Source organism: Protopterus annectens, chromosome 2.part0, assembly GCF_019279795.1.
Source record: "Protopterus annectens isolate FY-2018-M chromosome 2.part0, PAN1.0, whole genome shotgun sequence".
In the NCBI taxonomy this organism is placed as follows: Eukaryota; Metazoa; Chordata; order Ceratodontiformes; family Protopteridae; genus Protopterus; species Protopterus annectens.
Genome location: NC_056728.1, coordinates 779,822,869 through 779,843,201, shown reverse-complemented (window position 1 = coordinate 779,843,201; position 20,333 = coordinate 779,822,869). Strand labels below are relative to the sequence as shown.

Sequence of the window (20,333 nt, the reverse complement as noted above, 5' to 3'; positions counted from 1 at the left end):
AATTTGAAGGCCAAGACCTTGATCTTTCACTAAGATTACTTTGTAGTAGAGGTTGTTGGTTATATTTAAGGAATGTAGGCAGCCTACAATTAATTCCTATAGAATAATGGAAATGTTTCTAATGTTCGTACATCCTGAGTGGCATTCAGCCTGAGACAGCTTCAGTACAAAAGGTCTTGTCAAACTGCCTTGCATTGCAAAGGACTGGCTTTACACCTTAGCCAAAGTGCATATTTCAGCCATTTCTGTGTGCTCACCTGTGAAGTCTCTGTTGACTAAACTTTTTCTGGAAGAAATCTTCCATTTGCAATTCCTTAAGAGGACAAGTACACGACACTGAGACTGCAGGTTTATTACTTTGAAACTAATTTTGGAAATTTTGAACCACCCTGTTCCATTCTTTTCAAATTCCCATCTAGAGAGTGCTGTTTTTAGTGGCTACTAATTCTTTACTTAAAACATCAGAGCTAGAAGCACGGTTCTCCACAGGACATTGCATGATCTTCTACAGAAATAGATAAGAACTCATCATTCTTTTATGCCTAAAGTGATATCAGAGATGGTGTTGAAACAGAGCACCCAACTACCTTTTTTCTGTAAACATCAAAGCAAAAGGGGGGAGGCATTACATCTGTTAGATGAGGACAGATAATTCGGATGTTGTCTAGAAAGAGCTAAAGACCATCTGAAAATAGAACAGCTCTTCATTTTTCTTAAGCCATGAACAGGCAGTGCAGCCCATCATTCAGAAAAAAAGCCTCCTCTTTGCTTTGTTTACGACATAAATGGCCAAATATTTTTGGGACAAGTGAAGGCCAACTCCACTAGGATTGTAGCCAATGCAGCAAAGTATCCGTGAACCAGTCACTTAGACTTCCATTTTCACCATCTCCAAACATTGCAGGTTAGATTCTTATTCCAGAAACTGGTTTTGCAAGGTCATACTTCTACCGTACACCTGTTCCCAGGCCTTGTTAATGCGTTCATATTTTACCTGTCTATGATCCCTGAAATTAACATAGTGCATTTGTGTGATACTCATAAAAGTAGAAGCTGAAGTGCAGGGATCACTGCTACAGTATAAAATGCTTCCCTCCAGCCCTTCTTTCTTTTCTTCATGAAAGCTCTAGAGCTGGTATCCATTTTTGTCTCTCGGTCTCTCCCCATCCCTAATTCTTTTTTCCTGATATGGATAGGGGATTTCTGTTATGGTGGGCCTATAAAAAAGTAAAACATGAGTGCTGTACAGCGTAGCAGTTGGATAACCATTTATTTTAAACAATTCTTTGGTGGGCCTATAGTTTGACTGTTAATAGTCTAAGCAATAAAAGCCGACTCATTGTGTGACACCTGTCCATGTATGGAAAAAATGACTGTCTGGGCCACTCTCCCTTTTCTATCTGCTGTCTTACCTGATATCTTCTGCATGGAAAAAGGGGCAAGCTTGCTCTTGGAACATCTGAGACACTAACTGATTCTCAGATGCTCACCTTGGGCAAATCCCTACGTGTAGGATGAATAATTGATCTTTGCAGTTGAACATCTACTGTTACGGTGAGCTCATCATACTTTCCACCCAGATGTTGGAGATGTTTTTACATATTTTAGTTTTGTCTGTGTAATTTGAAGTATTTTCTTGTAATTTTACAAATATTTTTTCTTCAGCTTTTTCTTAAAACCAGGTACATCAGGAGACAGTTTGCAGAGCACTAATGCATTGACAGATGTCCTGGACCCAAAGTCTGCACCAGACACAGCAGTGGCTGATCTGATTAACCTCACTGAAGCCGAGAAATCTAATACATCTAGTATTCAAAAAACAACATCTGCAGACTCAAAGAGGTATGATACAAGCCCATTGATCATGTTTTATGCCGTAATGAAATGCTGAGCCTTACCTGTACTTCAGTTTTTTAACTGAATCTACTTTAAAGTTTTATCAGGACACATTCATGACCTAGCATGATTTACCTGTAGTGTTATTATTGATAACATTGTCAGGATTTAGTTGATCATTGGTCTGTCAGCACCCTATTTTGTTTTTCTAGTAGAACTGAAAGGAGCAGTTTATTGGCTTAAACCCTGCACTAAAATGAGGGCAAATCACTACAGAACTGCACGTGCACAGCACTACATTTTCTAATTGTATTTGGTACTCTCTTTACTATGCAGCTATTGTACTTGGCTGTATTTGATGGGTTTAAGGTGATGCTGTACAGTGGCAATTAACTTTTGTATTTCTTTCAAAAATTAGTGAGGAAGCACAGATGGAAGTAACACAAGTGAATGACGAAGTTCAGTCATCTCATGAGCAACTCAAACGAGGGACCTCCTTGACCCGAAGTCACAGTGTTGGTGGACCTCTGCAGAATATTGATCTTTCCCAGAAGCCCTCCCATGGTGTTTCAACAGCCAGTCTTCCTAACAGTTTGCAGGAGACAACAGTGAGCAGTACAATTTTTTTTTTTTTTGCATTTTATGTCATTCTTTGGGTCTAGCAGTGTAAAAAAAGATTGTAGAAGAAGACTGCTGGCAAATCGGAAAAAACTAACATTAGTGGACTTAATGTTTGATGTCGAAAAGCATTACTGAATGAAAATGGATAGAGTTAATTTTAGATTGAAACAAACATATTGGCAGACCAAATGCAACATTTTCTGTCCATCAGTAAATACAATTTTCTTTGTAGCTTGCAGAGCAACAACATATGGTCATTTTGTTCCTGAAGCATTATAAATAGTTTGGATACAAATAAGTCATATTCGGTGTTTCATTCTTAAAAAATACATTCTCAGTTGATTTCCTTTTGTTAAAAGATCAAAAGGTTATGTATGGAGTTTATCTGTGGATAAGACATCTTCGATCTTGGGTCATGTTTCATTGTTCACAGTGTATTTGCAGGGTGGGGTGGTGCTTTGCAGAGATACTTTCTTTTCACATACACTTGTGTGGTAATAGTTCAGGTGAGTTGTAAAGATCTAGTGGTCATTGTTCTGTGAAGAGGAGAGTAAAGGTTGTTAAAAAAAAATCTCAAAAGATTGGTGCATACAGATGTAGTGAAATTAGGTTCAATGTCATAAGCAGAAAGAATAAACATTACTATACTAATTACAGCAATTTCAGTCAAGTGTAATCATTCATTGCCAAAGCAGGGTACCATATTTGTAGCTTTCCGATTCATGTTATTTTCTTTAATATTGTGAACTTGTATACTTTTTTTGGATTGCCTGAAGTTCTGGCTAAATTTACTCTATTCACTTTAAGTATTATACCTGAAAAGAGAATGATAGAACAGTCAGACCTGCCTTACTGACAAAATAAGTAAGCTTGACATTCAGGCTCAGCACAAGGTGGTTTATATAGTCCTAAATCATGACCTAAAGTGAATTTCAGTTTATTTAGAGAAGCATATAATCCAGAGACAGGACAGGCAGTTTTGTTCAGTTTATGGGTATGCATGAACTACTTTCCTTTTATAACAGTATTCGTATGTTGGTCCTTTTTTATACATTTAATTTTTTGCTGTATACTAAATCTATGCTTAAATATGGACTGCAGTGTTTTTCAGTATTTCATGTAACAGACTTTTCCGCTTGACCACCTTCTCTTTGAAGACCACTCAGTGTTCATTGTAAGGCTGTTCATCGTAAGGTTCCTTGTCGGACATTAGTAATTTGAAGGGCAATTTGGCTTCAGGTGGACATCAGTCTTCTGACCATATCTGTAAAGGAGTTGGACTTTCCTGTGGGGGGGGATGCAAGGTTGTCTTCAACACTTTTGGCCGTCATCTGGAAGACTAACTGTAAAGGGATCGTGATCCATAGCATCTTCATTTTTTTTTCTGTTGAGGTGAAAGAATACCTGTTTCACTTGATTTAGGTCATCTGTCATTTTCCTACCATAGTGGTACCAGTTTAGCTTTTTGTCAAAGGTTTCTGATTGTTGTTCCTAGTTGTAAGATGCCTTTTCTTTTCTTTGGAAAGGAATGTTCCTGTTGTTTTTCTACCCTTTGAACTGTTATCTAGCTCACTTCTGGAGATTCAGAAGGAATCCCCCAATGTCATTGAAGAGACTCTCTTTTAGTCCAGGCAGCAGTGGTAGTCCTTTCTTTTGGAACTGTCCAGATGTAATTACCACGAGCTTCCAAACAGACTGGATCTATTCATGCAAGAACAAGGGTGTTTTATGCATCTCAACCACAAACAACTTCAGCTGACTGCCATGATGATAGGGTCTTAATACCTTTTAGGCACCTACTTATTGATGTACAGCAGGTACTAATGGAGGCAAGAAACTACTACTTAGAAAATCATATGAGCAAATCGAAAATGTTTTCTGGTTGCTGCCAACAACATAACCAGCACTCATTCACTGTTAGTTGTTCTCTGGTTTCACAATATTTGAGTGAGTTACTTTCCCATGGCCTGTCTTATTCTTCTGTCAAGGTTCATCTGTCAATCCTTTCAGCATGCTGCCCGTGGATCTCCCTCTTTCAATGAATTGTTGTGTCAAACTATTGCTGGAGTATGTATTACATAAGAAATCTCCAAGAAACCTGGTAGAACTTCCTGGGATCTTAATTTTGTGTTTGAGAAACTAATACTTACTTGAACCAGCTCATCTGTCTGACTTGAATTTTTTTAAGATGGAAAACAATTTTACTGATTTCCCTCCGATCTCTGCATGAAGAGTATCTTAGTTGCAAGGTTTTATGGTGTGTCAAAAACCTCTTATTTTCCTCAGAGACAGGGTTTCTTTTAGAGCAAATCCTTCTTTTATGTCTAAAGTGTTATCCAAGTTTACTTTAAGCCAAACTATCCATCTCCCTGTGTTTTTTCCTCTGAACCTAAAAATGAGGAAGAAAGATGCTTCTTTCTTTGGATGTCCACAAGCAGATCAGGTGCACTATCTTGACGGAACACAATCTTTCAGAACGTCAGATCAGTTGTTCATTTGTTTTCAAGATAAGAAGGGAGAATGGCTACAGACTTTTAAGATGGCTGCACACTGATCAGAAGCATAACTTCAGCTCTCCAAGTGTGAAAACAGAAACTGAGAAAAAGTAGTGCAGTTGAAAATGTTTTTGGGTAAATTCAGTTACTGACTAGTAAATACACTGCCTGGATGCCAACAAAGAAGAAATTTGGAAAACCTGAAAAAATCACCCAGAAAAGTGATAAAAAAAGACTGACTGTGAAAGATTCTGCAGCTGCTGAGCAAAAAGCAGTTAAAGCTTCAGCTTTGGTTTAAGAGATGGCTTCCAGTAATTTAGAGGAAAAAAAATCAAATGTTCTCAGAGATTATTAAAATAAATGAAACAATGAAGGAATACATCAGTTCAACCAACAAAATGATGGCGCAAGTAGAAGACACTTTAGCAAGCCAGATGAACTGATAAAACTGCAAAAATAAGAGGTTTAACATGAAAAAGAACTGTTTAAAAATAGTAGAATTAGAAGGCTGAGCACACAAAGAAAACCTGAGATTTTCTGCTGTACCAAACAAACGGGAGGGAACAGACTGTATCAGTTTTATGAAAGCACAAAGAAGCAACTGAACGGTTTCACAGCAGAATTTAATTGAAAGGCCACATCAAGAGTATGCTCCATACCTGGCCATGTGAAAGCAGCCAAGACCAATATTAGTAAATATTCAGTCATACCAGCAGAAAAAGTTGTTCCTGATAAAATTGTGGCAGAAGACCAAAGTATTTAAAATTTGGAGACAGCAGAGTGTTTGTAGAAAATGATTATTCACTGTACACCAGGCAAAAGAGAAGCAAAAGTTATCACAAATGTGAGGTACTGCCAGCTATGCCAGGAGAAGTAGGGCAGTAGATGTGTAACATATGCCAGCATAGCTAGTTGGAGTTTTGTAAAGAATTATATGTTATTTGTATATCAGACTGATTTATACAGATGCTTGTGTTGAAAATGTGTTTATAAAGCTGTTTGTGTTAAAATGTATGAACAGTATATCCTGCTGGACAGAAAAAAGAAGTACACCTGTACGTCAGACTGTATTATAAGTGTATATATTGTAACAGAGGATTCTGGAAGAGAAGAGGTTAATCTCAGTCCAGCTAAACTTAGAAAAATAGTTTGACATTAAATTACTTAGTAGGCCATAAAGATTGTGTCGTACAGTTCTGATTGCAGCCAGAGACAAAATGTCTGAAAACAAGGACAAGTAATCCTTGCATTCTCCATAGCAGTGAACTACTTTGCTATCCTGGAAGGGTGGAAGTGCTGAAATGGTTTTATGGCTTCCAGATCCTATAACACATCTTGGTAAACTCTGTTAGTATGACAACACATATATGCAATATTCTGGTTCACTTTCTGTTAATGGGGGCAGTATGGGAACCAGAAGTCAGATGACTCAATGTGTGTGATGTCATTTTGTATTCCAGGACAAAAATGATGTTTTAATACTAGATGAGACTGAAGTTTTAGGGCAGTCTGTTTTTGGAATCTGTCAAAGGAGGACCCCTTGTCTGCTTCATCTTGCCTTGCTCTAGTAAGTGAACCAGGGAATAGTAATTCTTTAGATCAGTCAGGAAGATGTAGTGAGATTAGTTTTATTTATTTATTTTTATTTATTTTACATTTGTTAACCGGGCTAGTCCAACTGGATATATTTCCATTTTCAGCAGAGGCCCGGGGAGAAAAGTGCCACAGTAACATTTAAATGTTTATAATGTACAATTCTGAGAGAAAAAAAATATATGAAAATGCAAGGCAAACAGTACATGAGAGAAATAGTAGTTCAAAAGTCAATACTATCTAAGAAGATACCATATTCAAAGAGAAATATTTACACCAATATAAAGAAATACATTAGTTAGAAATAATTAGAGAGCCTTAGCTACAGTAAAATAAGCTAATTAAGAAATACAGAAACTTTAAAAGGAATAAGATACTCCTACAGTAAGATATGTGAGGTTGTTAACAAATATGTTCACAGTTATTTCATCTCCTATTTTCAGGAAATAGTTTAAAATAGTTTACGCTACAAGGGGTGTAAGTAGTGTTTAAAAAGTAAAGGGGAGGGAGGATAGAGAAAGATGGCAAAAAAGAATGCAGACAATTAGAGTAACAGCAAGGGGCATAACCAGTGTGTTTTAAGATGTTGTTTCAGCCTTTGCTTAAAGAGTGGGAAGGCGAGAAGTGCAGTTAGATCTGATGGCAACATGTTCCGATATTTTCCAGTGGTATTAGAAAACAAGGAGTCACCTGCCACGTTATTAGATTTGGTAATGCTAGCCAGTAGTTTAGTGGAAGAGCGTAAGGAATTTAGTTTTACATAGGGGGTAATAAGGTTAGAGAGTATCGGTGTGTTCTTGGGCTGGTAGAATATCCTATGAACAGTGGTAAGTTGGGAGAGTATAAGAATGTTTTTTAGTTCAAGCCAGTCAAGCTGCTTTAAGTTCAGACAGTGGTGAGTTCTAAATGGGTTACCAGTGGCAAACCTGGCAATATTATTATAGGAGTTAGTTAGTTTAGTGAGATTATTTTTCTTTAGGTTGGTATAAATGGGGGAAGCATAAAGAAGAGTGGAGATTAAATGGGAGTGGGCAATAGCTCTGGCTGTTGGTGTTAAGAAAGATTTTATTCTATATAGGGAGCCCACCTTTCTATTTACGGATTTTATAGTGTTATTGATATGATTGTCAAATGTAAGGTTATTGTCAGTTAAGACTCCTAATAGTTTAGTGGTAGAGTCTGGGGTTATAATGGTGCCATTATTTGATTTGATTGAGAAATTGATTGGAGGGGACTTACTGTTAGGTGTAAAGAGTAACAGCTTTTTTTTTGGCATTCAGGAGGAGGTAACGTTTTAGGAACCATGCCTCGACTGAGTTGAATACTATCTGAGTTTGGGATTGTAGTTCAGATGTGGAGTTTGCAGAACATATGAGCGTGGAATCATCTGCATATTGTATGCAAGTAGCTTGAGGGATTGCTAAGTAAAGGTCGTTGATGAACACTGAGAATAGAAGTGGACTGAGAATGGAGCCCTGAGGTACTCCAAGGGAGACTGGTAGGTGGGAGGATAGTTTATTCTCCCACAGGACTGCTTGTTGCCTATTGTTAAGGTAGGACTTAAACCAGTGAACAGCCTTGGTGTCAAGAGCAAAGGGATTCAAGAGTTTTTAGGAGTAGTGGGTGGTTTACCATGTCAAGGCTTTTGACAGATCAATAGAGTGCAGACGAAAGGATGTTGTTGTTACGGTTTTTATTGATGGAGTCAGTGAAAGATAGGAGGGCTGTGGTGGTACTATGAAATGGCCTGAAGCCATGCTGACACTTAGCTAATATATTATGTTGGGTTAGGAGGTTGATAAGTTGATGGTGAATACATTTTTCCATAACTTTTGCTAAGGGTGATGAATGCTATTGGCCTATAATTGGAATACTCATTGGAGTTTCCACCTTTATGAAGAGGGATAATGTGGGAGCTTTTCCAGATATCTGGGATGGTTCCTTCATTTATGGTTCTGTTTATAAGGATGGATATAGGATAAGCCAGTTAAGTACTGTTTTTCTGTATCTATATAACTCTATTCATGTGTGTTTTAATATTTCCTGTAATTGAAACTCTGGTGTTTATTGTAAATAGATATTCATATTTTCATGTTCTTTTTATTTATTATTAAATATATTTAAACTTTTCATTGTGGCTGGTCCTTTAGAGAATATTTTAACCTTTGAGAGTACTTGTATCTATTTGCTGACTCTCTAGCCTTACTGCATTTGTCAATAGTAAATCTGTGCCAGCCTTTCCCAAGTGTGTGTGTGAGAAAATAAAATCTCCATGAGTGTTTGTCAGCTGCTTGGAGCGGGGACAAGAATCACTGGTTTCATAGAGAGGGTTCTGGAGGACTTGGCTTGGACACTCGGCTGAGGACTCAACTCTACAGCTGTGCCAGTGGGGTAGTCTCATTGGGGCCCTGGAATGAGAGCAAGAAATCCAGACCTGGGAGTGAACGTGTTCCCTGTGTGCTCTTAAGGGAAATTGTGCTCGATGCAGAGTGCTGCATCTGGAAATACTGGGTGTATCCATTTTTGTTCCAAGTGAATATCCCTCTCCAGTGTCAGTGGTGAAGATTCAGGTTCCTTGATTACTGGCTTAGAGAGGAGATGTCACAACAGCAATCAGGGAATGTAAAGAAGCAGGTGTGAGATTCAAGTTGCTATATCCAGTTGTCTTCAAGTGTTTTTCTTGTAGTATCAGAATTGTTTTTGATGCAGAACAGGCTAAGGAGGAAATAAGAAAATGTATCCAACAAAATGTGGGAGGTTGGCATAATGGTTAAGGTGTTTTACCTTACAAACAAAAGGTGCAGGGTTTGATTCTCACATGGGATAACTGGCTAGGCTTAAGTGGTCTACAAGGACAGTTAGCTTAGTACTAAATCTATCTATCTATAAAAAGTGAGTCAGCAAGCAGAAGATGGACTCTGCTACTCACTCTTCTGATGGTAAGGTTCATAGAGAGAGACTTTGCTTGTGAAACCTGTTCCAAAAGAAAATGCTTGAGAGGCATGAGAAACCACAGGGTTGAATAGAAGAAGCAGCAGTACCTTGAATGTGAACCCCAGAGTGTTGTGGCAGGAGATGGAGATTAATAGGGAGACCAGCAACTCTGAAATTAGTAAGTAAATGGAATACTATAAAGCATCTTATTACGTTTGTGAAATATGGTTTTGAAAGAAAATGCCTGAAAAACACTGGACTTTATACCCCACTTTATATCATTAATGTTTAGAAAGACACTAAAAAGAGGAAAACAAATGGAAAGTTAAACAGCTTTTGTTATTATTTGTATAAAACATTTCATGATTTAAACTGCATGTTACATACAGTAAAACAGCTTTGTGTGGTGTGTGTAGTCAGGAGTATTTTAAAGGAGAGAGGAAAACAGCTTTGTGTAGTGTGTGTAATCGGGTATTTTAAAGGAGGGAGAAATATTTTCAGTTAATGTTGTATGTGTTAAAGATATTAAAGTTAAGTACTTTTTTAGTTTTAAGAAATATAGGTTTTACAGTATAATAAAAGGAAAAAAAAGCTGGACAAAAGCAAGTTTAATGTTTGTATGCTGTGATACTGGGCTGCTGGGCTGGGGTGGGGTGTAAAGTTAGACTGATTACATTATATGTAAAATTAGGATATTTTCTTTCTTTAATTTGCAAGGGATTACTACTTTTAGCTTAAGCTGTAAACAGGTATTTTTGCAAGTGTACAGGCTTTAAAAATAAGATAAGATGATGAAATCCATGAAAATGCTGAGCTTCTTACAGATGCAAATATATTTGCTTGCTTGTTTTCCTTTGCTACATGTTCAGTGAAGTCGAGATGTCTGCAGCTGAGGGCAGCTGTGCATTCTTTTCTTACTGAAATTTACAAAGACTCCTTGCTGAGTACAGTTCCATGGAGACAAGCTGTCTGCAGGTACAAACAGTTAATCTTGATAATTAATTATTTTTTGCTGAAGGAAAATATAACCTTTAAAGGTACAGTGGCAAGCAACTCAGTAAAAAAATTACGTTTGGAAATTATGGAGAATGAATAACTGGTAACCTCCCTAACAGACTTAATACTTAAATAGCTGTTTTTCATATGTTGGAGGGGAGGAGAGAAGAGAAGATAAGAACAGAGAGCAATCAGTGTGAGAACACATAGGCTGTAGCATACACTTTAGCATGGGCAACACTAATTTTAGGTTAGACATGCCTGTAGGTACAGACTTCAGTTTGGGACAGTTTTTCCCTTTTGGAGGTTTAAACTTCATAGTTTTGTGTTTTTGTTGCAATTTAATAGGAGATGGGGATGCTTTGTATTTTTTTTTTTTGTTTGAGAGTTTGCATTAAAACAAAAGTCTTGGAAAAGGTGGTTGTACAAAAGCTCATCCTGCCAAACATTAGTTTATGCAAGTAACACAGAAGCTGGAAATGCACTTTAAAAGATCTGTCATCTACAATAGGTTGTCATGTATAATAGGTAGGAAACAATAGCTTTTTATCATGATGACTGTGTTGTCCATATTATTTTTGAATGTGAATAGCCTTACAGGTATAGATGAAAAGGAAAGAGTATTGAATTATTTTAAGGAATGCAGAATACAAATGGCAATGCTGTAGGTAGACACATCTGGAATAAAATGAGCATTTGAATTTGACAGAGGATTTCAGAATGAACATTCATCAGAAAATCACAGACAGAAGAAAAAGTAGTTACACTGATTGCTACAGGTAGATGAGGGGGGAAAAAAGGACAAAAAATGTAAGTTTATGGTAGTAAGATACTGTTGGAAAGGGAGGAGGTTTACCGTGGCATGTATTTATATTCTGCTGAAAACTGCTATTATGGATCTTAAACTTTAATCAGCTTTCAGCAGGGAATGTTATATATAGGTGAGGACTAGAGTTTAATTTGCAATAGTGAGGATGTATCAGTAGGACGTAGGAGGGACAATATAACATAAGAGGGTAGATGCCTGAAGAAATTTATAAAAGTGTTTGGTATGGAAGATGTGACTGCAGTAGTAGAAATTCAGACAGAATTTATTTATTCTTCCTCAAGGTACAGTAACATGGCTAGACTAGATAGAAATTATACTTCACAGGAGCATATGCATTTAATTGAAATCTTTGGTACACAGTTCAGTGTCCAATCCACCTACTGCATGTCTTTGGAATGTGGGAGTAAACTGGAGCATCCGGAGGAAACCCATGTGACTGCAGGGAGGACATACAGACTCTGCACAGGAGGCACTGCATCCAAGAATCGAACCAGAGAACCTCTTGCTGTGAGGCGACAATGCTACCGGCTGCACCACCATGGCCACCCCATGCACCAATTAAAAACTAAGAAAAACATGAAGGATAATGAAGTAAAAATAAGACACTGGCACTTTCCCACCTACCTATTAAAAAGAGAGGAATTAAAGGAATGGGTAGTGGAAATTATTCAAGAGTTATTAGGGAAGATAGAAATGTCTTCAGAAGTTAGAGCTAGTGACTGGAATAAAATGAAAATGGAGTTTAAACGTAGGATTTAAGTAAAAGGGAAAGAGATGTGTTTAAAAAAAAAAGTCGAAATTAACTTACAGGGCTGACAAAAGTTAACATATTGCAGAATAAGTAGAATCTCACAGAACAAGGGGAGAAGTAAATGTAGAGTGCTAAAGAGAAAATAATGAGTATATGGATAATATGCACAAGTTTAGAAAGATTGCAGTTAAGCAGTTACTTTTTGAAAACAACTCCAAAAACTTAGTACAGTAACTTTGGCAACAGAATGTTGAAAGGATTGTCACCGGAATTGGGGAACCTGCAACAAGAAAAATAACCAGAGGTGTCCTGTACATGTTTTATAAATATTCTGGAAATTTTATGAGTATTTGTATAAAGCAGAGAAGTGTAGAGATCAAGAAAGAGTACAAAGGCAAATATTTATGGAAGACTCAATTATTCCAAGGTTAGAGGTAGGCAAGGCTCAATAACTGACAGTTGAGATAGGAAATGATGAGATAAAAACAGTGATGTCTAATCAATCTTCAGGAAAGTCTCCAGGAACAGATGTTATTCCTGTGGAAGTGTGGAAATTAGGAGGGAATAAGTGATAAAGATCTAGAACAGTTTAACAATATTTTAAAAGTAGGGGATGCACCATCATCTTGGAAGAAAGCTGTGGTGGCTGTGTTATCTAAAGATGGCAAAGCTCTTTCAGACCCAGTTTCATATAAAACCATTTCAATTTTAAACCACGATTTTTAAGTGTTTGTCTGTACTAGCTTAAAGAATGGCAACGGTGTTGCCAGAATTGATAGTGGATCAGTGTGGTTTTGCAGAGGGGAGGCAAACATTTGACAACAATAATAAAATAGTGATGATCCAGAGGGAATCAGTGTGTAAGAAAATACCTCTGTTGTTGATGGGTCTTGATGTAGAGAAATCATTTGACAGAGTAAGCTATGATTTTGCGTAGGGCTTTGGAAGCATTTGTATTTCCTGATACAATAGTAAGGTTAAGAAGTAGGATCGGGAGGCAAGAATTAAAGTGGGATAGTTCCTCCCAGATAAGCAGTGTTTGAACATAGGAACCAGGCAGGGGTGTAGGGAGTCACTGGAAATGAAAATAAGGGACTCAGAAGAAATACAAGAATATAATTGGTGTGTAATCACAAAAGTTGGCTTTATTTGCAGATTATATTTTGCACCTGATAAATCTAAAAAATAACATCTTAATGTTGTGATACATTCTGAGACAGTTTCATGTCTTTTTGGGATATAAACTAATGAAGATAAAACAAAGACAATAGTTGTAAATTATGTACCCACACACAAATTGGTTCAGCAATACTTGTATTTATGGGGACATGATAAGATCATGTATTTAGGAGTGTGGATTAAAAAAACTTCTGTTATGACAGATAAGGATATGTGGGAGACTAAACATAAGATAATAGAAAAGTAACTGAGAAACTGTTTTGTATGGATATGGATAGTAAGATAAAGCAGTGAAAATGTTTAGTCTTGTATATGGGTCAGGCATACCTTTATCAACCAGAGGAGAAATTATAGGCAATAATTAATAAAGAATTGAAGGAATTTATCTGGGATGGAAATAGGTCAAAAGTTGTGTGATAAATTGGTTCTTCCAAATGAACAAGGTGGTTTACACTTACCTGATTTGAAGGGATATTTTAGAGTATCAAACTAACACAAGCAGAAGGTTATAATTCAAAGTGGAAAGAGTTGATGATGGTGAAGCATGGGGAAGTACATGAAATATATATTTAGAGACAGAATGGGATTTTGGATGCAGACCTTCAAGTAGAATAACAACAACCATACAGAATGTTATATTCATAAAGTAGCAGAAAGGATTCTAAGAAATAAGCCAGTATGTGAATGGAGAAAGAATGTTTTGCCAACAGGGATGACTGCAAGTAGGGACAGAGAAATTAAGCAAGAGTGGTCTGGAATTTGCTCAAGAAACCTGGCAAAGGATCCAAGATATTGGGAGAAAACAACTCAAGCAGGAAAGATAACAGTGGGATGAGGCCAAGAAGACATTTAGATTGCATGGTAGAGACTTCCTTAACAGGGCTTAATCTCAGAACACAGGCAGAGAGAAAGGGATTGGGGAATTGTAAGTGAACGATCTGCTCTAGTAGAGTTTTTATTTGAATCTAGAACATTAGCAGCTATTAAATGAAAGTGATTAGTATAGCATATAACATATTGTATGATGACTATAAGAATCAATCAGAGGAGGTTAGAAAAGATTAGGAAGAGAGACTAGAAAAGAAATTCACTATATATATATATATATATATATATATGAGTGTGTGTGTGTGTGTGTGTGTGTGTGTGTGTGTGTGTGTGTAGCTCCTAAGTATGCATATGCAACCACGTCCAGAAGGATTAAGTTTTTGCATAGGTATCTTTATACCCCAAGCAGACTTCAAATAATTGTTCTTCAGATAGACAACAAATGTTGGAAGTTTGATGGAGAAGAGAGGTAACTGGAAACATATGTTATGGGAGTGTAATGCATTGGCATATTTTAAAGATTCCCTGCAGAGTACTCTGTTGGCAGTATTGGGTGAGCAAATGGCTGCAAGGAAATGATTCTTTTGAGTTGGGATACAGAATCTGAATTGCCTTGACATAATAAAGCCTTATTAAGTTTAATTATGTTGGCTGCCAAAAAGGCAGTTGCTAGAAAATGGAAGTTGATGTGTATATACCCACTGTATTTGAGGTATTGAATATTATAAAAGAGAGAAAAAACTAGAAGATGTATCTTTAGAAGATAGAAGCAGCAAATTACATAGAAGTAACTGGAAGTTGCGGGAACAATACATGCACAGTTTTGCTCGGAATGAGGTTTAAGGAAAGACAGGAATTCAGCATTTTTTGTAATGGACTGATGATAGTAGCAAGGAACATGTATATGATGTGTGTTGTATTTAAGTGGGGAAATGTTAAAATCACTTGTTTTCTTATATGATAATTTATGTTTACCTATGTCTTAGGTTATATTTTAAAAAAAGGTAAGAAGGTTGAACCTGCATCAAAGCAGACTATAGTAAACTGTTGTTTAACCAGAACACAAGCAAATGGTTCTCTCAAGCAACCTGCAAACATTTCGAAGAAAATTAGTGCAATTTTCATGTGTTGCACTTTCTGCCCCCCCCCCCCCCCCCCCCGGCGCAGAAACATACCTTATGTTTTTAGAGTTTTAGAATTTTAAAAAGGAAGATAGGAATAAATTCCCTCTCTCCCCAACCTGGGAGCAAGTCAAACCAAACAAGTAGTATATAGGGTACAGTATTAGTCAGGCCTGTTTTTAATAGTACCTGTCAAGCAACCAGAAACTACAGTTATCCAACATCTACCAATCCCCGTGGGAGCCGGTTAACTGAGAGTTTACTGCATTTCCAAAAGATGTCTCAGGCTGTTACCGTTTGTTATTCCCACCACAACAAAACTATTCCAGCCAGGGTCAAGGCACATGATACCAGGCACATGGCTTCATCAGTATCTTTTTGGAAAGGGTTAGAGTCAAAGTATTCCTAAAGCAGCAACTTTGTCCTCTGTACTTGCTTTTGCAAAGCACTACAAGCTAGATTCCTTCTCCTGCTCTAGGTCAGGATTTGTTAGGACCATTCTGTGTGGGCTGCTAGACTCTTTCCCTTCTAGCTCCCAGTTGTTCTAAGCTATGGTAATCTGACCCTATAGCGTAGGCTGCTGCTTATGTAGGTAGTAGCAGCAGCAATGATCAGTATAATGAACCCAGTACAGTTGTGTAAGAAAATGTACCATAACAATAGATGTTCAGATAAGTGCTGCAACAGTAGCTCCCCTTGTTGTTTTGATGTGATGTTCTTCATCCCACATTGCTGCAGTCCTAACACTTGGGTAGTCCGCTGTCCCAGTCGGCCCGAATACCAAAGTATATGGCTGACGTCGGTCAAGGCGCATTAGTCTGACGTCAGGATGTCAGGGTACAAATGCGCATGACCGACGTCATATCCTCAGTCTTTTTTGCCGCATGGTCCGATGCAGAAGCAGTTTTGCAAGTGCAGGTTGGCGTTCTGAAATTTTCTGAAGTCGGAGTTTCAGACCGAATCAAAGTTGGCTAAGTACCCCGTTGGGGAATATTTTGTTTTTTTCTTGCCTCAGTATTTAACTGGATGTCAGAAAAAGTGAATAACTGTATTTCTTGTGGGAAACAGATACCTCATAGGGATTACCATACCTTGTGTATACCTTGCTTAGGGCCTGAGCACGACGTAGTTGGATGTCGCTCTTGTGCTAGATTTAACAAACGCACTATAAAGAGAAGGTTAGACTGTGCAAGGTTAGTTTTTGGGAAGCGTTGTAATTATAAAATGCCGTCGGATGCCCCGAGCGCCGCTTCGTCCAAAAAGCGCAAGGACAAAGCAGCAAAGCCTAGGTTGGAAGAACCGTCAGTCCCGGACGTCGGTTCTTTAGAAGGCTCGGTGGAGCCGGAGGTTCTGCAAGAAGTTTCTTTGGAGTCTCAGGGGGAGACTTTACTGTTACAGGATGTGTCCTCTCAGGAGGTAGGCCAGGCTGAAGGGGCTTCTCAGGTGGCTGTTCTCCCCTCCCTTCCTAAGGTGGTTAGGCCCTCCCCTTCTGTTTCCAAGGCTTCTTTGAGAGGCAGGCCAGGTTTAGCTTCAGTGGGTGTCTCTCCTAGTTCTTCAGGATCTTTGCCTAAGAAACATATGCTTAAAATGGCAGAAGATTTGATTACTATGATTAGGGGTTCTATGCCCCCTCCTGATAAGAGGCCTAGGGTGGAACCTGAGCTTGAGAGTTTTGAGCAGTGTTCGGAGGCTTCTGAGTCTTCGGCTGAAGACTTACAGGAGTATCCTCCTTATTCTGATTCTGATGTGGATGATGCTACTCCTTCAGCTTTTCCTCCTGAGGATTTTTCTTTTTCAGAGACTCTTCATTCCATGAGGGAACATTTTAAATGGGAAGGACAAGATTTCTCTGATTCCAGGAAGAGGCTTAGGGAATTCTTGTTTTACCCCAGCATAGGCCTTTAGCTATACCTCCTGTTCTGGATGTGGTGGAAGATGTTTTTGCAGAGGCTTCCCTGAACCCTGATTCTTTGCCTCCTGCCCCAGTTAAACCGGACAGGTATTATAGGGTGCCTGAAGCTCATAAGTATCTTTTTAAGAGTCCTAGGGCAGACCCAGAAACTGTTTCTCAGGGGCCTAAAGGTGTTAAGGCTTCTGTTGTTAAAAATCCTGTTCCTCCTGATAAAGAGGCAAGGGCTTTGGATAGATGGGGAAAGAAAGTGTATACTACTTCCACTTTAGCCATGAGGGCTTTGAATTGCCAGTTCCACATGTTAAAATATCAAAATTATCTCCTTTCACAATTGCAGTCTAAGGTGGATGCTCTGGCGGAAGGTATTGAGTGTAAAGAGTTGCAGGATTTAGTTCATGTGTCTGAACAGGTGGGTAAGCATTCCTTGCAATGTGGTTTTGATGCTGTGCAGGCCTCTTGAGGGTGGCTGCCACTGGTTCTGTTCTTCGCAGGCACGCCTGGCTGAGGATCAGAAATTAGCTGAGCATGTTAAGACAAGGATTTTGGATGCTCCATTACAGTCTGATGTGTTGTTTGGTTCGCCTGTGGAAGCAGTTTTAAAGAAAATGGAGGACAAGGCTAAGTCTATGCAGACTGTTCAAGATTTCTTGCAGGTTCAGCCCGAAGTTTAGTAGAAATTGGCCTACTAAGGGATGGACATATCCTTCTTATGATTCCCAGTCTAGGGGTAGGTCTAGGCGTGGTAGGGGAGAGCTCAAGGTTCTTTTAGGCCTAGAACAGGAGTTCACCTGCTCAATCTTCTGGTGAGGGCAGGGGTCAGCCCTTTCGTAAACAGACCCAATGACCTGCCTTTTCAGCTGCCAGTGCTTTCTCCTCTGGCAGCACCTTTGGGAGGAAGGCTGGCACTTTTCAAAGAAAATTGGAGTTTAATTACCCAGGACAGATGGGTATTGGATATCATTCAAAACGGTTACAGGTTTTATTTCCATACCTTGCCTCCTTTCAAAGGCATGCCAGACATTCCTCCTCTACAAAGGAAAGAGGCTCACAAGCAAATTTCTCTGTTACTCCAAATAGGGGCCATTCAGCCGGTTCCTGTGCCAGAAAGGGGCCTAGGATTTTATTCTCGCCTGTTCCTAGTACCAAAGAAGGGGAACACGTGGAGACCAATTTTGGATTTATCTATCCTCAACACTTATCTGGACATTCCCAAGTTCAAAATGTTGACGTCACAACAGCTTTTACCTCTACTGGGCAAAGATCACTGGATGGTAACTTTAGATCTCAAGGAGGCTTACCTTCATGTGCCTATCAGACTAAGTTGCAGGAAGTATCTGCGTTTTCGAGCTGGGAATTCCCATTATCAGTTCTCTGCATTGCCCTTTGGCTTATCTACTGCACCCAGAGTATTTACAAAAGTTCTGGCTCCAGTGATAGCTTACTTCAGGCTAAAAGGAATACAAATCTATCCTTACTTGGACGACTGCCTGATTCTGGCTCAAGAAAAGGAAGACCTTCTACGGCATTTGGAATATGTGATAGCAGTGCTAAGATGCCTGGGGTATTCTGTGAACGAAATAAAGTCCAGTCTAGTACCCTCTCAAGACATGTGCTTTCTGGGTGTGAGACTGAATACAGCAACCCAGATGGCCTTTTTAACCCCGGACAAACAAAAGAATCTTTCCCTGTACTTCCATCAACTATCTCTTCAGTCCGGGCTGACTGCAAGGACAGTCCTTCAAGCCTTAGGGTTCATGGCATCTTGTATTCTGGTGCTTCCCAATGCCAAACTGCATATGAGGAAGCTGCAATGGTACCTCAAAAATGTATGGACACAGCACTGCCAGGATTTGGACACTGTCATTCAAATAATACCTTGCATTCAAAAGGAATTTTTGTGGTGGGCTCAGGAATGTCACCTAAACAAGGGACTCTCTGTGACCCGGCCAGAGGCGAGTCAGATTCTAACGACAGATGCCTCAGACATAGCTTGGGGAGCTCATCTGAATGGAAAGTGGATACAAGACAAGTGGCCTGCCAGACTACAGCATCTACATATCAACATGAAGGAGATGTTAGCAGTCCAGTTTGCATTAATGGCTTTCAAGGAGTTACTTCTTCCAGGGCAGGTGTTGATTCTAACAGACAACACAACTGTCATGTGGTACATCAACAAACAAGGGGGAACACATTCTTATCCTCTATGCAGGCAAGCAATGATTTTATGGGAGACTGCACTCAGCTTGCAACTAACTCTTCAGGCAAGGTTTCTGCCGGGAGCACAGAACTCCTTAGCAGATGTGTTAAGCAGGCAAATCATGGATCCCCACGAGTGGAAACTGGATCTTCATGTATTTCGGAAATTGACAGTGTCATGGGGAACTCCAGACATAGATCTGTTCGCTTCTCCACTGAACCACCAGCTGCTAAAGTTTTGCACAAAAAGGTTTCATCACACAGCTTGGAAAGTGGATGCTCTTTCTTTCAGTTGGACAAATCTTCATGTGTAGGCCTTTCCACCTCTGCCTCTTCTCCCAAAGGTGCTCCTAAAGGTCAGACAAGACAAGCCAACGATGATTTTAATAGCTCCAGATTGGCCTCGGCAACACTGGTACCCATTACTAAGGAGTCTGGTAAGGAAGCCTCCATGGCCTTTACCTTTGATTCCACACCTATTGTCTCAGAGGGACGGTCATCTACTCAATGTCAAGCTTCACACTCTTCATCTGACAGCCTGGCATATTCTGTTTTGAAACACAGCAGGTCTCAACTTCCTCAAGTTTTGAATGTGATTTTGGAAGCCAGAAGACCTAGTACAAGGAAAGTGTACTCAGAAAAATGGAAGAGATTTTTGTTTTGGAGTGCAGCAAAGGATTTGGAGGTTTCTGAGCCTAATTTGAGTGTGGCTCTTCAATATCTTACTGAGTTATTAGACAATGGTTTGTCTTTCTCTTCCATTAAAATTCATGCTGCAGCAATTTCAACTCACTATGATTGTGACCCACCATTGTTTTCTCATCCTTTGTTCAAGCAATTTCTTAGAGGGGCAAAGAATATAAGACCCCCACGTAGAGCTCCTACTCCTGCTTGGGATCTCAATTTTGTGTTGGAGAAACTTACTCTACAACCTTTTGAGCCTGCGGCTACTGCTGAATTGAAATACTTGTCATGGAAGACTGCTTTTTTGTTGGCCATTACTTCTGCAAGAAGGGTTTCTGAATTGCAGGCCCTTATGGCG

The 20,333-nt window shown here is 39.0% G+C and overlaps 1 protein-coding gene across 1 annotated transcript in view; it reads left to right on the top strand.

Moving 5' to 3' along the window:
* Positions 1 to 20,333, top strand: part of DENND4C (DENN domain containing 4C) — a 2,492,302-nt gene that overhangs the window by 1,986,163 nt on the left and 485,806 nt on the right. The window contains exons 24-25 of the mRNA XM_044061083.1: positions 1,666 to 1,842; positions 2,255 to 2,444. Of these exons, the coding sequence (XP_043917018.1) occupies positions 1,666 to 1,842; positions 2,255 to 2,444 (367 nt within the window). The remainder of the gene's footprint in view (positions 1 to 1,665; positions 1,843 to 2,254; positions 2,445 to 20,333) is intronic.